The sequence below is a fragment of the Aplidium turbinatum genome, chromosome 1 (assembly GCF_918807975.1).
Source record: "Aplidium turbinatum chromosome 1, kaAplTurb1.1, whole genome shotgun sequence".
Lineage (NCBI taxonomy): Eukaryota > Metazoa > Chordata > Ascidiacea > Aplousobranchia > Polyclinidae > Aplidium > Aplidium turbinatum.
Window position 1 is genome coordinate 22,756,592 of NC_137472.1, and position 17,179 is coordinate 22,773,770.

General features: G+C 38.5%; 1 protein-coding gene across 3 annotated transcripts in view; it reads left to right on the top strand.

Annotated features, from left to right (window-relative positions):
- Window positions 1–12,905, top strand: part of LOC145770140 (chromatin remodeling protein domino-like) — a 169,121-nt gene extending 156,216 nt beyond the window's left edge. For all 3 annotated transcript variants that reach the window (XM_082581728.1, XM_082581733.1, XM_082581740.1), the window contains 5 exons: window positions 3,981–4,130; window positions 6,736–6,843; window positions 6,917–7,039; window positions 7,368–7,478; window positions 11,908–12,905. In XM_082581728.1, the coding sequence (XP_082437854.1) occupies window positions 3,981–4,130; window positions 6,736–6,843; window positions 6,917–7,039; window positions 7,368–7,478; window positions 11,908–12,042 (627 nt within the window). In that variant the 3' untranslated portion in view covers window positions 12,043–12,905. The remainder of the gene's footprint in view (window positions 1–3,980; window positions 4,131–6,735; window positions 6,844–6,916; window positions 7,040–7,367; window positions 7,479–11,907) is intronic.
- Window positions 12,906–17,179: the final 4,274 nt, after the last annotated feature.

Below are 17,179 nucleotides of genomic sequence, written 5' to 3' on the forward strand. Positions count from 1 at the left end.
GTTAGGGGTTTTAATTAGGCTACGATACCTGATAATTTTCAAAAAAAAATTCAAAAAAATCACCGAATAGGGCTCTCACCGAAAAAGGCTCTCACCGAAAAAGGCTCTCACCGAATCGGACTCACCGAATAGTAGCAGACCCCTTCCACGCCTAGCCTACTTAATATTCAATCGTCAGTAGTGGGCGAAACAAGATTATTACCTCAGAAATTGCAACAAATGGATTATTTCAGAATAGCAAAATAAATTGCAACAAAAAAATCAGCATCTGTGTAGCTTTAATAAAATATCAATAGAGAGAAGAAAAACTACGTTAAAAGAAAATTTTGACCTCACCATGAAATTTGACGTTTTTTTTACTTAATAACTTTGGAACCTCACTTCGTGACGGCCTGAAATTTAGTTTATGGACGTTTTATAAACTTTGAACAAGGCAGAAAAATTTTGACTTTATTGACTTTTGATTGCCCTAGTTATTACCAACGAACACAATAGCATGACTATATGGTAGATCCATCAAAATTAAGAGTAGATGGGCCAAAATATAAGTGAAATTTTGTAGGATGCTAGTTTTCAACAAAAAATGAAGTCAATTATGTGTGTATTGTATTGAAATAAACTTTCTCTACATTATGTTTTTTTTTTTATAATCGAAAAAATCGCTTTCAGCTCAGCTTTTCAATACAGATTAGAAGACAGCTAGATTTTTCAATTTCTGATCGACCTGTTGTAGATTTCCACCAACACATGGAGAAAAAATAGTTTATTTCTCTTCCAAACAAAGTTATTGATGAAAGTTCAGACCAGTACTATGCAGAGAGAATTTTTTTGAGCTGTTGTCTACGAATATGTAGACGATGACTGGTATTCAGAAGGACTCTTTGTGCGCTATGAAGTTAGCCACTTTGTCGCTGTGTTTCAACAATCAGCATCAAAGAAATTTAATTTGAGTAGCACAACTCACTTTTTGGAATAAAGAGTTTTGAACAAATGCATAGAAGCATTCTTCTTCACAAACCAAATCTTATGAGCATACGGTACCTATTTAATGATTCAACTGTGATAAAACGATCTTCCAGCTTGAATTTAAGTGAAGATGGAATTCGAATTCTTCTGAATTCGGAAGCAACTTTTCGTCATTAAAGTATTGACAGCGGAATCATTAAGCTGGCGATCGGGTTGCTAAATCAGTTGCTCAATTTGAAAAACAAATGACATTTGTGAAATAAAAAAGATTTGAATGTAAAAATAGATTACAAGCTTTCTATTCATTCTCAATTTGAAACTTACTGACTACAGTCATTAAGTAGGATTTCATTATTATCCATACGGGATATGGATATGTCGAAACATCATGTCATGTGTGTTTATTCATTGTTACAGCAATAAATATTGACATTAAAGCAAAAATGATGCCGCCCTGAACAAATGTGTGTAAAATATATCTTTTCATTATAGAATTTCAGTGGCTTAGAATCTAAGCAGAACTGCTTAGAATCTTGTAGAACTTCAAATAATTTGTGATAGGCATAGGCAACTGATATTGGTATTTGCCAGAATTAGTGAGATTTATGAAATTGTCGTTTTTCTTTCATAATATCATCAACATTTGGCTTAGAGGTGCAGCACCCAACCATAAGAATAGCCTTCAAGTGGTCATCGATCAGTCTCGTACGATGTTCCGACTTCACATACTTCATCTTTGAGAAAATTTGCTCGCAAATGTAAGTAATCCCAAAACATTGATGTCATCTTAGAAGCGAATTTCTTCAGGTTTGGAAACACATTTTCTGGTAGGCAGCGGTAAAATTCTACAAGCTGTCCTTCTTTGTGTTTTTCTTTCAATACTTCGTTAGCTTGTAAATCAATGAGTTCTAATTGCAGGTCAAGTGGCATCTCAGCAGGTTTACAACCAAACGGATTCTGGAATGGAAGAATGTCGCTCTCAATTCTGTCAATATCTGAAAACCTTTCTAAAACTTAGATCTTCAAGTCAGTAATAATCTTCTTAGGAAAGTCAAGAATAACCTCTTCTGTGGTTTCGGCTCAAAATTCTTTTAAGCAGTGGAAATGAGAGATGTTTCCAGCTTCCAGCTGTGCCTCAAACAGCAATAACTTTATTCGAAATCCTTTGATGATTGTGTAGAGATCACAAAGTCAGAATATTCCGAATCACTTTTTTTAGAAAGTTCTGAAATTGGCGGGGATTCAATGCGTGACCCCGAATGAAGTTTACTACAGAAACAACTGGTTTCAGCACACAAGCTATATCCAAGTTTTCCACAGAGTGCTTGCTGATGTATAATACAGTGTAAAAACAGGGCTTTCGGGAGTTGAAGTTCTTCCAACTTAGACATGATCCGTCCCACCAGACCCTTCTTCACTCCAGCCAGGTTTTTTCCTCCATCAACGGTTACACATTGAAGTTGATCCCATTGTAAGCTATAACTCTGTAAGGTTTTCTGCACTTCAAGAAAAATATCTTCTTCAGTTGTCGTTCCATACATGTCAACTCTTCAGTGACTTGGAAATCCAAATTAACGCCACGAATGAACATTAACAGTTGTGAAGTACTCGTACGATCTGTAGATTCATCGAGCACAAGAGAATACAATAAAAACTTTTCAGCTTTTTGGCGAAGTTGTACTACTATGTTTTCTTCTGTTCTCCACACAACTGAACTGGCTGAAAGGCTAATATTTGCAAACAAATCGGCTTTCTAGGGACACGAGTTTTTTGCTGCTTCCATTATACACTCTTTGATGTAGCTGCCATCAGTAAATGGTTTTCCTCGTTCTACTATTTTCTGCACGATTTTATAACTTGTACGAGTGACCGTTTCATTTTCAGCAAATTGTTGAGTGAGTTTATCTCTTTCTATCTCTTTGCAAACTACGCTTCATTGATTGAAACTTTTCAGTACGTACGTCGTACATTCCCCTTTAACTTCGAATATTTTGGCAGATGCTTGGTTTCATAGTGCCGACGAAGATTATACTCTTTCAGAACGGCAACACTTCCCTTACATATCAGGCAACTAGCTGTACCATTATTGGCTTCCACAAAAAGTACTGTTCTTCCCACTTTTCTTTAAACACCCGACACTCAGAATCTACTTTTCTTTTTTTAGTAGTCATTTTAAAGAGTAAAGTATACAACACAACTTAAAAGTTAATTATTTAGCACTGGTGCTGTCCAAATCCTTCTGCTTATGATGTCTAGTCTGGCTGGTATGATTTGCCTAAACAAAGATATCGCACTGATGAAACATTGGCGTTTGAACAACAAAGTTTGTGATGTCATAAGAAGAAACAATATGGAAAAATCATTAGCAGGTTGCGTGTAGCTCAACAGCAACGTCAGTCCTCTACAAAAAGTTTGGTAACTTACCGCGGGCCGTAATCCTACCCGCGGGCCGTAGTTTGGTGACCTCTGGCTTAGATCAACAGGAGAGAAATAAAGCTATGTTGTGTATTTACATGTCGCTTTTCTGTAATTTTATGAAAAAATAAGTTTTTTTCAACTACAAATTTCAGAGAAAAATTTCTCCTGAAGGAAATAGAACTATAATATTTCTGAATCTATAAAGCTAAAAATCAAGCGTCTATCATCTACGGTTTACAAGTAATACCAATTTTATGGATTTGCTCTTCTGTGATTTATACTCCCCCAGGTTGCACGGATGGTGTTGGGGGAAACTTCCCAAAAATAGGATAGGACATGTTTTTTTTGCACCTGGGCCATTATTTTAGAACTTCAAACTTTTTTTATTTTTTACCGCACCTTATTTGATATGGTAGCTGTTTTGAAATGATCAGCCATGTTGGTTTCAAGACACGATTTATTGTGAAGGACGTCCTATGTCCACGCCAAGGTCAACAGACTTGACGAAGTAGAGCGATAAAATCTGATAAAGCCTGTTTCAAGAAACAGTTTGTTTCGCTATGTCAATACCATTAGATATTGTTTTTATATTTTAGACACAAAAGACCGTATATGCCACAGTTCCTTCTCATCAACTACTGGTTTCTGGGGGAAGCACGACAGTGAAGATGACCCCCCAGATACAAGCTCAGATGATCAGTCAGCTCGTGGCCCAACAACAACAACAAAGACGGATTTCAAATAAAGTAGCAACTTTTACTATGACGTTTTAACTTTTGCTGAAATCATGTGCCTTAGTAATGCCATTCGAATTTTTTTTTAAGAAAACATATTTCTACCAACCCTTTACAAAATTGAAAAGTGAGTGGAGAACGCAGTTATTTTAAGACGTGTGTTTATTGTAAGTATTTCTTGTTTCTGAAACTTGTAATTATCTATTGTAATTTTTTGTAGTTATTTACACCAGTGATTCTCAATCTCGGCCCGTTGGGCCACAAGCGGTTTTCAACCATTCTGCTGCGGCTCTCATCGATGCAGCAAAAAAATATTATTTGTGCTAGAAGAACTTTCCAAAATGGCGAGAATACATGGTTGTCACATAACGTACTTGCTAGCAAAAAAATCTTTTATGTTAGCGTTTCTGTGCATTGCGGAAGCAGAGCAGTTAGCTGTGTTTTTCTCAGGAAGTTACACCAGACTTTAACATTTGCGAGCAATTTCTCAGTTTGTGTTCCATTCACAACCCAATAAATGAGATGTATATGTTTCGTCAATTTAAACAATTAATACTACAGAAAGTGCTCAGTGCCAAGCAAAAAAGCCAAGCATAGCAAATTACATTAAATATAATTATTATTTTCTAAAACCTCTACACTCAGTCTACAGCCTGTTTCACCCTAAAAGGGGGATCACCAGAAGGTATAAGGACCTTCTGATGATCCCTCTTTACGTGTAAGAACTACAAAGAACTATGACATTCTGGTGGCTCGTCCGGTCCTTGATGGTGACACGAACTTCACGAAACATCAAATATAGTTATTACTTTCTAAAACCTTTACAACCTGTTTCACCGTAAAAAGGGTATCACCAGAAGGTATAAGTACCTTCTGAGTGCTTTCTCCTTCATATAATCATCTAATTGAATTGGTGGTTGCAGCCACTCCAAACAGTTTGCAAAATAAGTAATGCTCTGTAATATTTTTACATGCAGTTTCAGCAAATCTACAAAACACAGGACCTTCTGAATATAGGCTACATCAGTTGTTTCATGTAACTGGTTGGCGAATGAAGGGACTTTTTTACCTTTTTCTACTGATCCTCCAAGTTTGTTGTTATACTTAGACATCGGCGATAAACTGTGGTATCTGTCAGAGAAATTTTTGAGACTTTATTAACTATTTCTTTGCCGCCATGTGTCAAATCTGCTGCTACTTTCCATTTCAATGTGGCTGAATATAATAAAGATTTCAATCTGTTACAGATTAAAAACTTGTCATTGGTTGGTTAGTAGACTGTTTTGGCTTACAAATAAGCTTCTGAGAAAGACATCTGTTTAGTGTAACGAGTTTGTGAGCACTGGTCTAATCGACTGATTAACTTACAGGTTAACTTATCTAACATACAGGTTAAGATATTTTTTATCGATAAAAAAAAAGCTGACAGCACCACACTAAATTTAAAAATTTAAGTTCTTTCAATTTAATTTTAATAAACTTGAATTTGCCAATTTAGTGTGATGCGCTATACTTTTTTTGATTATTTTATCACATTACGCATCCTTTAGGATCATTGGTGAAGTCGAAAGAAGATTTTAATAAAAACTTTAGTGAAGAAGTTTTCATTTGGTAACTTATCGATGTCTTGATTATTTTAAAACAAATATTTCATAGAAGCAAAAGTACAAATTTTGCTCCAACATTTAAATTTTAGACAGAGTCTTAGTGCAAAAAAAATAGTACAAAAAATGACTCTCCTGCCTCGTTTTTCCGTTGACTAAACCAAGCATTAACTTATATCTTTTTTTAGTGATGTGCTTCTGATTGTGTTGCTAAAATATGAAAGTTGCAGCTATTTTAGCTTCTTAGGATATAGCTGATTGAATTTAGCCTAAATTTGTATATTTGTTACTTTTCTTGTCCAAGGAACTCACAGTCACATCATCAAAAAGTCTCCCAAAAGACAATTTTTGGTGTTGTAGGCCTATAGACCTTAAAAAACTGACATTTTTACGCATTTCTTTGCGTTCATGATGTATTTGAGTGATATGCAATGCATTGCCTAAACTACTTCTAGCACGAAGTTACTATGCTGTTTTGCAAACAACACACATGTAAAAAGTTGGAAAAATTCTGGTCACTATTCATTGTCTTGTGCTGTCTCCGAGCCGAAGGTTGGCTGTCATTTACTTCCACACGTCACGTACATCCGCTATTCTTTTTGTTTCTCCGATACAAGTTACCCCACTGTTTTACATCATCTCTCTCAGTTCGTCTTCTTCCCGGGCACCTCTCATGGTCTCGTTAAGGTTAATGAAAATTAGACAAAATTTGGCGTCACAGGGGTATGCTATATCTCGAAAACTAAAACCTGATAGGAAAAACTGGTCGTGTTTTTGGAATCAGCGTGCCAAGTTTTGTGTTGACCAACGTTATAAACGAATAAGAATGACAGAACAAAATGAAGGGATTTCATCAAAGAAGTCACTGCTGATCTAACATGATTAATCTGTTGCAGAAGAAGTAATGCTTTCCATGCAGATTGTGTGAATTGTTACTTACCGCTCTGCGTGGTCGGTGTTTACGTACAGTGTACCTGTATGTATGTACAGTTGATATATGGAATGTTTTGCAGCAAGGAGCATCGTTGGTGCAACCTGCCGTCACACTGACAGTTACCAAACTGCTTCAAAGCTCTGGCGCGTCAACCATCCGTCACACTCTCGTCCCTCATAGTGCTCAGGTTGGTAGTAGTAATGTTGTGCAATGAAGTGTTGATCGTATGCTTTGTATTAACTTGTTGTATTTTCATACAGATTGCCCAACAAGTGACACAACTTCCGTTGTCCATTGCAACAAGCATGGTGACTCCTGGCGCTATAGCAACCCATCAGCAAGGATTGTCAACTCAGCAACGACAACAGCTTCATATGACGCGGGTGGGTTTTCGTGACTGGATTAACGTCATGTTTGTTTCACTACGTCAGCATATATGAGCAATGCATTGCTACAGGAGTAACCAGAAAAGCGCATTCTTAAACTAACAACCTGCCACAATCACTGACCCTCGATGTTGATCTATTAAAGCCTTTATCTTATACTGAATATCATTGTTTATACAAGCCATACCCGAATCTCCTGCACCTATACCGGGATATTTTATTGTGGTGCTAGCTTCACGTCGTGTTTTTTACTTAGTGACTGTCGACAGCCAGTCATTTCTGATTAGTTGTTGTTGAAAATGGCATAATCGTTGCTGTGTTGCAGGTAAGCCAAGTTGGGAGCTCCCAGCCTCAAGTTACTCCAGCTATTATTGCATCAACCCCTGTGGTAATGCAGCGCCCGTCAGTTGTGGTTGCTAATCAAGTTCAACAATCGGTCAGTATGTGAAGGCGTGGATATTGTTTGTGATGGTAGCCATGTCTAATCAAACTGCCAAATTATAATGGTTCGCGAATTTAGGATTTACAATTAGCATACGCGGTCACTACGCAAAAAAAGGTAAAGTTTCGTCGTCTTGCTGAAGCGTCATGCGGGTACAAGTTGAAGAAGAATTTACTGTCAACCTACTGTGTTGCCTTACTGTGACCCCAAGCAGCCTAACAGTTTTCCATTCGATGAAGTGCAGGTTACATTTAGCGGAAAGCAACCCTGGCCCTGATTTTCTCCATTGGCGAAAACAGCATACCTGCCTGGTGCCCCTGTGCCTATATATCCACCTAATTTATTGCTGACTGACGACGTGTTGCTTATTGTGGTTACTGCGTTCATAATTCTCTTTCTCTCTATCAGAACAGTCTTCCTGGCAACTAAAGTCAAGGCACCCCATTAGCCAGCTGTGTTTGAGGTGATACATTTGTTTAGCATAAAGTTAAATAATCTAGATCAGTGGCTTTCAACCTTTCATGGCGAGGTTGCCGAATTCAAAACCTAAATTTTGAAAAGGGCGCAACAAAAGAAAACAACTCATGAAAGAACATATCTCTATAAAACAAACACAAGCAAAGCAATTTAATATGAAATTTGATTTTTGCTGTGAGTTTTAATCGGTTTCCCAAAACGAGGGGTAGTCTTGGAAGATACAGTACTCAAAAGCTGGTTAAGATGACGGTTCGTCAATCGGTTGCCATCTTTGGTTTTTATTCCTATCATTTTGCTGAAAACTGCTTCCTATCGGTGTTGTGATTTTGGAAAGGCGTCGAGGTTGATTTGTTGTGATATTCGGCCAGCTAGATTGATAATGGTAAAGGCCAGATCAGAGTTAGTTGTGTGATCCACCTCGTCCTGAGCGGAAACTGTTAGGTTGCTTGGGGTCACAGTAAGGCAACACAGTAGGTTGATGCCCAAGATTCTGTAGGTATTCAGTTTGGGTTGAGCGTTGATAACCTCATTTAGTGCTGTGGCAACCACCAAAGTTTGAACACGTGAGAAAAGAAAATTACTCACTTCAATGATTTTTTCCTCTAATCCATTTCTTTTACCTCTGAATGAGCAGTAGCAATTTCAAGTTCTAAGAAGGAATGCCGCTATCAAGCATCCGTTTATTTCAATCCAGTGGAGTAAAAACAATAAAGAAATAATAATAGTTGGAAAGCAGTCGCTTCTCGTAACGCTATGTAAGATAAATTTATATAGAATTCACCCAAGTCACCTCAAAGGGATTAGAAAAAGGTGACCACGGTGTCGTATGCGGCCTTGAGGTCAAGAAACACATCACCAACCTTCTTCTTTGCCTCAAAGCAGTCTTCGATGTTTTGAGTCATGAGAGTGACTTGGTCTACAGTAGATCATCTACGTCGAAAACCAGCTTGCTCTCGGGGCAAGAATGGATTTATAATTGGTTCGATTGGAGATTTCGAGGATTTTGAGTTAGCATAGGCATAAAGACAGGAATTTGCGCAGCCAAGTCAGCATGGAGTGCAAGTTGGGGGAAGGTCTTGTCGGGACCAGGGGCCTTACTTGATTGGAGGGCAGCGATAAATTCATCTGATGTTAATTCACCAGAAACGCTTTCCTCATCTGGTGTTGGAATTTTCCAGAGATTAAACGTTTCCCTCTTTACAAGTTTAGAGAACTTTGCGATCGCCTGTTTTATAGGTCCTTTTTTCACTAGTTGTGATTCAATGTTATTGGCAGTAACAGGACATTGGCGGGGGAAGGGCATGCTGTACTTCATGCTATCCGGTTAGAGTATGTAAAGTCGATAGTGTTGATATTGTCTTTTTATCGCTCTAGCTTCCGTGAGTCCAGCCGATCGAGCAGTGTTGTTACGGCTGAGATAGAAGTAGCACCTGGTGAGACACGAACATAGGAGTGGTATAAAGTTTCGCACTCTGAATCCCAGCACGGCGAGTAGTTCTTTCTGCGGCCGCGAGGGATAGCTTATTTAGCTGTGGATTTGATGGCAAAGCAGAAGTCTTAGTAGGCCTCATCCACATTGGCGGTAGAAGGTGATGGCTGTATCGATTTCAATTGGCCTTTCTGAAGTTCCATCGCTTCGCTGGGGCACTTGTGATGGGAGAGACAAACATAGGGGCAGTGATAAGCGAAGGTCGGTGTTGGGAACGTGTGGACTTCTCCATCACACGTCCGTCAGGAAGAGAGCTGTCTGTGTCCATGCTTGCAAAGACCAGGTCGGGGTTAGTGCCTGTTCCCCACCGTCTGGAGCAGAAGCTGACTGGATCTTTTGGGTTGTAAAGGAGGGCAAGGTTGTTCGCAGCCCAAGCAGCTAGGCAGTTTCCATCGCTGTTGATGTACTTGTAACCCCAGTCGGCATGCTGGCTGTTAAATCACCAGCGTAGATACTGGGTGAGGGGAATGCGGGTATAGATGATGGGTTTAGGCGTGAGGATGGTGGCTTGTATACATTGATGATGTAATTTTCAATGCTCGTGCAAACTCATTCTATTCCCTCATTGGCGGAGGAGTTTGCAAGCGTCCAGTTCAAGCTCTTATGGACAAACGTGACAAGACCATGTTTCCTGCTTTGGGTAGACCCACAGTGAGTGGTGTGGAATTACTAGCTTGTCTGCAGAAGTGCAGTGGGTCTCGTGGGGGAGGATAACCAGAGTTCAGTTCTTATGAGCGAGCTGCTCGATTACATCAGTTTTGCTGGATGTGATGCCCTCGGTGTTCACTGTTCAGCTGTAAGATGGTAAGATGACGGTACTTGTTGACAGTGGAACTGCCGCTCTCTGAAAAGAGTGGTTCCTTGTGCTGAGCGTACTGGGTCGAGGTTCGTTATTAACAGTCTTCGTTTTGTATTTTTCTGATGCTACTTACAGGTCACTGTTAGTTAAAAACGTGCACACTGAGTTTTTTCAATGCCATTAGCAACAATATTGAAAAATTCATATTTAACATAGCATTCCAAGTAATTTCACTTTTTACCATAGCGTGGTTACCGGTTAAATTTAGTCTCCACAAAGCAACGTACAAGAACTGGGTAAAAATTATAGAATGCCTTCCTAAAGAATGTCAACCTCCTCGTGATGAGTCCTGATAACTCAAGTTTTTGAAGCGAAAAGTCCGCAATTCACAAAGCACCGGGGTCGATAAATGAATAAACCCTCCGCCCCGGTGTCCAATGAGAGGAACTCATTTTCCTGATGTTGAGCAAGTGCACTTTTCAGTGCATGCAGTTCCATCTGTCTTAAGGGTCGGAGTAACACTGTTGCTATTAAACGTGGAATACTCAAACGCAAGAAGAAGAACAATAGGGTAATCCCAGGTTGAGAAATAGTCGATTGCGAAAAACATTTCTTATTAAAAAGATACTCTAGATTTTCAAGTGCCTCGCAACCCCTGAAAAAACGGCTTGCCACCCTGTGAATGTTGCGACTCCCAGGTTGACAATCAATGGTCTAACAAATGAGACCGCTTAAATTAATCCATATTGCACTAACTAACGAGGCTGTGAATTTATAAGATTAATCGAATTAATAGAAGGACAAAGTGTGAAACGCTTTCTAAATCCCTACTGTGAAGCAGTAGAAAATGTGAATTGTGCAGGTATAGTAAAGACTTTAAGGAGTGGTAATTTTAAATAGAGCAACATAAAAGATAAGTAAATTAAAGAATTTTAGCTTTAAAAAAGCTTCATCTCTCCTTAGTACATGCCCATACCATCTTACTCCATTTGCATTTGCAAGTTGTTCTTGCAGTCTCCTACATCTTTAGCATATCCATCAGTTTTTCAGTCTTTTTTCTCCCTCTTTGTTTTCATCCCACACATTGCTCTCACCATTGCCCATTCAGCTGACAGTACGATATGGAGTTGCGTTGTCTGCGTTTCATTTCAGGATTACTGTCAGAAAGTTACAGAAGAGCAATGTCAAACATGGTGGTGAAATGGCGCAGCGGATAAGACGCTCTCTTTCCAATCATGCAATCCTGGTTGACTCCCAGCTTAAGCTGGTTCTTGAAAAAAAATCACTCACTTCTACCCAGGGTGGGTGTATAATAAATTGGGTGGGTCTAGTTGCTGAAAGAAAGGCGGCTGAGAGAAACGAACTGGCCACCTCGTTAATGCCGAAGGCTAAGCAAAAATAGTTCTTTTCGAAGCGAGATTCCTTTTCTTAATTTTGTTTCGTAATAATTTCTGAGTGAAAAATTTGTTTCGTTCTGCGTTTGAAACGAAATATGCTTCGTTTGTTAAACGTCAATATGTTGCAAATTTACGACCTAACCAAAGTAGTTGTGTATTAAATACATTCTATAAACGTGTATCAATGCATGGTCCTTATTGGGATTTACTATTCAGTTCCAACTTCGCGTTCAGAATTCATTGCCTTGAATTTCTTTACAGATGAATATCCAAATAAGCACCCCTCAAGCTGGCCTAATAGTTAGTGGACCTCCCGGCACTCCCGTTACCATTGTTTCTTCACCTACTACTAACTTGGGGGAGACCAATTTCAGCATGCAACCCAGAAGTAGATAGACAGAAGATACACGCTAGAGACATGGAAGTGCTTTGTAGTTCGTTTGTTGCAAACACTGTTTCATCACTGAGAATTTATTGTTTAAAAGATTTTATCTCACTTCATCATATCAGTTATTTAATCTGACTTGAAGTGCGTATTGTCACCAACACGTCTGGCTATATATATTCTCCAAACAAGTTGCAGCAGCCTTCACGTTGTGCAAAGCTACTGGGGGCTAGACCGCTTGAAACTTCACCGTGACAGTTAAAACAACCACTTTAGAGTAAACTTTTGATCACTTCAAATTTCGTATCATAGCGTGGAGTTGTCATCTCATATTATTTTTTACGTCCTCGTGAATATTCTCTTTCTTATTTAATCGGTTATTTGATGACACGGCAGATGATGCTGAAATTTACACTTCTGCTAACCTGACTGAGTACGGCATTGTTACGTACAGGGCCGTTGAGAGGACAACTTGGGTCCGGTACCAATGAGATCCTCGGGCCCCAAATGAAAGCATTTCTATGAGAAATCTTAAATATAAGAAAATTATATCCCTAAAATATGTGGTGATCTTTTCAAGTTTTCTGTCCCATGCAACGGTTACAGGCCCCTAAAATCGTCCAGGGTCCAAAAATACCATCTGGACTCCACTGTCAACGGTTCTGGTTGCGTATCATTATTATGCACATACTGTTCAACAAAGCGAACTCTCTACCAAAGCTTTATCATTATTATGGAGTTGCAATTGCTTGGTTTTTATTGTTTGATCATGGCGTTATTGGTAGGAATTTGGCGAAGTAGCCTAGCACGACAGTAGGTCAAGTTTTTTTGTATAGTTTTACTGTTTCTTACCGAATAAAGTCCTTGACTTTCATTTCGTTTTCATTCACCATGAAGTGTTTTGAGTTCTTAGCATGAGTACTGTAGTTGCAAACAGTTTTATGGCTCTAGGATCGTGATGTCTGCCAAGTAGCCTACAACTTTGATCTTGGTGAAATGGTGTAAGATGCTATTGTTTATCACGTTTGAGATTAGCACATGATATATTTCCGTGCCAAAATTTGTTGCGGAATAGATTAGGTGTGCTGAGTTGAGCAGAGTTTTCAGTTTCAGCATGCTGCTGTATGAAACATGTTCGCAAATGTTTCAATTTTTGTTAATGGGAATTCTCAGTTTTTCACTTATTTAGACTAGAGCCACATTTCGGGGCAAAGCGAAATATTGCTGATGAGGCAGAGCAACGCTGTTCCGATGTGCCCCGTGTGAGGTTTTAATGATTGAAGCTTCTTTCCTTCATAGCCTGCGCGAATCAAATTAGGCAATATTATGCTAATAGTTTCAACAAAATTGACCATATTGTCATTTGTTCTAAGTTTTAGATTATGTCATTGATATAGAGTTATAGACCTACTAAAGAGGAAAAACATGGTTAGATGTAATTAGCTTATAACTGCAAATGGTCAGAAACTTGAATTACAAAGTGCTATGCAAAGTATAAACGAAAAAACAATCCCTTTTTCACAAGTTCATCACATTGGCTAGTGCAGCGGTTCTCAACCGGTAGGCCATGGCTCACTAGTGGGCCATGGGAGAATTTTGAGGTGGGCCACAGACCGATTTAAAAATTTGCCAGAGTTAGGGAAAAATTTAGTTTCATTTGTGTTACTATAGTTAATTTTACACTTGTGTGTTTTGCTTAATTGTTTTGATTGTAGCAACAATGAATGGTGTTGCTGTAATTTGATGCAGAATGATAATTTCCATTCTAATTATTGAAATAATAATTTCGGTGGTGTGATGTTATCAATGCCGTCTGTTGCATAATATAGCCTACGAACGTTGATTTTAAGCAACTACAACAGTGTGGTTCTTATAGAGAGCCACTTGGCTCCTTGAGGAGAAATCAGGGATATCTAGAGAAGGGGATATGAAGGCTCGCAGCGATTGCTTTATTCTCATGACACTACCAGGGCGGTAGTTTGTAGCGCGTTAAACATGTGGTTCTTTTTAAAATCGTAGAAAGTTTTGTAGTGCAGCTGGTACAATGATCTACAGAAGACAGTTAGCAAATGTTACGTAGAGCATATTTAAAGAATACTTGTTTACAAAGACAGTTGAAAAGTTACCAGTAAGCTATTTTTTTTAAAAAGCCTTTGCAGTAAGCTAGATATAAAGCAAGTATATGGGTAGGCTAGTTGAATTAACAAGCAACCATGAGCACGTTGTGAATATCCAGGCCTGATGCTAATAGCGCAATGCAAGTTATCATAACAAGATTTATTAAACTACTATCGGTGCCAATTGTCATTTTACGATAAACAAAAGCCCTTCTATTGTCAGACGTAATAAAAGCCTTCGTATCCCTTTCTTTAGATATCCCTGGGAGATATGTTTAACTTAAAGGGAGGTATCGTGTTGAAAGGAATTGGGAAGAAATGTAAATTTATCTAAATAATCTATTGACATGGTTAATTTATTTATGACTGAGCCAAGCCTTAAAGCAGCCGGCGGCCATGGCCGCTAAGTAGTGTTTGAATGTCGAAAATATGTAGTATCAAAGAGTGACGCAGAATTAGGTCAGCGCGTTGTAATCAGTGGCGTAGCTAGGGGGCGGACCGCCCCGGGCGGCACGTCTGGGGGGTGGCACTTTCAGACAGGACGTTTTTTTTTTTGTTGATAATGCAAAAGTACACGAAAAATAAAAGCAAACAGAATGGCAACGTTCAAAACATGAAAAGACGCAGTTAACTTGTCAAACGCCAATGATTGTATTATTTCTTATTTAATGTTTACAAAATTAACCATATTGTCATTCTATTTGAATAAGGGTATCGCAATCAATGTTTTTAAATCTCTCTTTTTCTCTCTATCTAATCGCACTCTTTGAAACTGATGCTTCTGCGCTTATGACAAAAACAATATACTGCTTGCGAATAGATATTTGATATTGGCAAAACTCGCTCTTTTAATGCAGTTTCGTTTAGAATTAGGCAAACTTTGTTTTAGAGACATGGGTTGATTGCTTTTTTTTGCGAGATTATTACAGTTTTTAAGTTAATTATTATTACAGTATTAACAAGCTTCACTGAGTAAAAACATGCTTCACTGAAAGTAAAAATAATCAATTAAAACGACAACCCCAGCGAGCTAAATCTGATTTTACATCGATTCAACGTTGAATCGATGTAAAAATGCACAATCTTGCTCGGGGAGACGCAAATCGTCCAATTTAAAGGCAAGAAACAATGCAATATCCTTAGAATAAAAAGAATGAGAAAAGAATTTTACTACAAGTGAAACGTATTTTAACGTCTAATAAACGTAGGAACATGTTGACTTTAGTTGCATTATTTCGTCATACTGCAGTTTTTGCATCTTAATGCGTATACAGGGGCTCCGGACACTTCCTGAGAGTGGGGGGTAATTTAGGCAGGGGCGGGAATGATATTTTGACATCGACAGGAGGCTTATTGGATTATCTCATCGCATATACTTCTGGCAGGTCGCCCCCAGACCCCTTTTGCGTTAGTGAAAGCTTCGGTTTCTTATACGTACAGCGTCTTAGGCAACATGTTTCGCGCCGAAGGCGCAAAATTTTTGCTTTTCAGCACGATTTAAAATCAAAAAAATATTTCAACGAATTTGAAATCGTAAGCAAAAGCTTTTTAACATTTGCCATATTTTTTGAAGTTTTGAGACAATTTTGACTGGAAGAGGGGATGTAGACAAAAATCCCTCTCAGTATTCTTCCTTGACTCACCCTCCAAATTTTGCACATAAAAGGTTAGATTTAAAAGGTCAAAGCTAAGCCTACATTCAACTCAGAAAAAAAATAAAATTAAAGCTAAAATGCATTTTTTACAATAACTGAAAATAGAGAGACATCTTGATCGATACTACAGGAAGGCCTACCATCTGCGCCGTGTAAAAAATAACAGTAAACAAAAAATGGAATTTTACAAATAATAATATTATTTAAAAATAAATAGGAATTTTACTTGACTCAGCAAATAGCTGTCCCTTGCCTCAGCTATCCCTTGCAATCAATTTTAAAAGCCACCCCTCGTCTCTCCATCAGCAAAATCGCATGGCATGGCAAAACCGTCCAGCCCCGCTGGTTCAAACAAAGGTGAAGAGAAGCTATCTCCGCGAAAAAAGCCGGCGAGTTACAACGATTCAACGCCGAAAGACATTGAAACAGTGCAACTGTAGTAAATTTCGTTTGTGAGTAAAAAAAAAGCGAAATTAAACAGTTTGTAGCAGTGAGAAATTATGACGTCACACATTGTGATGCGTATATTTTTGACAGGATACATAGTTTGGCGTTGTCTTGCGAGTCGGAGTTTCCATGCAAACAGCTTAAAAGTTGTGCAACAGAATAAAAAAATGAAAATAAAACACAAAAGTAAAAAAATATGAAGAATTAAAATTTTATCTCTACATTAGTGGGGGGGTAATTTTGCATTAGTTACCCCCCACTACAACTGGTGGGGGGGTAATCACCCCCGCGGCCCCCCCTCTAACGGAGCCCATGGATAATATAATTATTCGCTAATTTTGTGTTTTAAACTTTATCATTATATTGCGCATGAAATCTTCGTGGATAGGATAAAGAAACATTAAGAATAAAAAATCATTTAACACCGGTGGAGCATAATTGCAGTTTAATAGAATAAACTTTAACTAATATTAGCAGGACTATAACATATACCAAGCTGTTGAAAACTCGACAGGGAAAGCAAAATGTGGCATCCTTAGCCTCTGAATACTCCAGCCAGAGATAGTCATCACATCAAACCACTGGTTAGCCTACTTACTGTATTACTTTAGTTCAAGTTTAAAATAAAAGGGAAAGCTTTTACTCCCCCTCCCTTCCAACTTGAGTTGACTCAGGTTGGGATCCAAATATAAAAAAAATAATAACAATATGTAATAATATAAAAAAATTAAAAAGATGATGCAGTCAAAACATGGGGGAGGGGCAGCTGTCCGCCTTCTCTGCCGGCGCCACTGTTGTAGAGAAGGGTCGAAGAGAGCATTTGAAGTGAGCGTAGGCACCTTCTCATAGAATCACGTAGGACTGACGCCTACAGCTATTGTTCTCTGACTCCTGTTTGGTGGCTCCAGGTGATTTGGTATTTGTCCAGG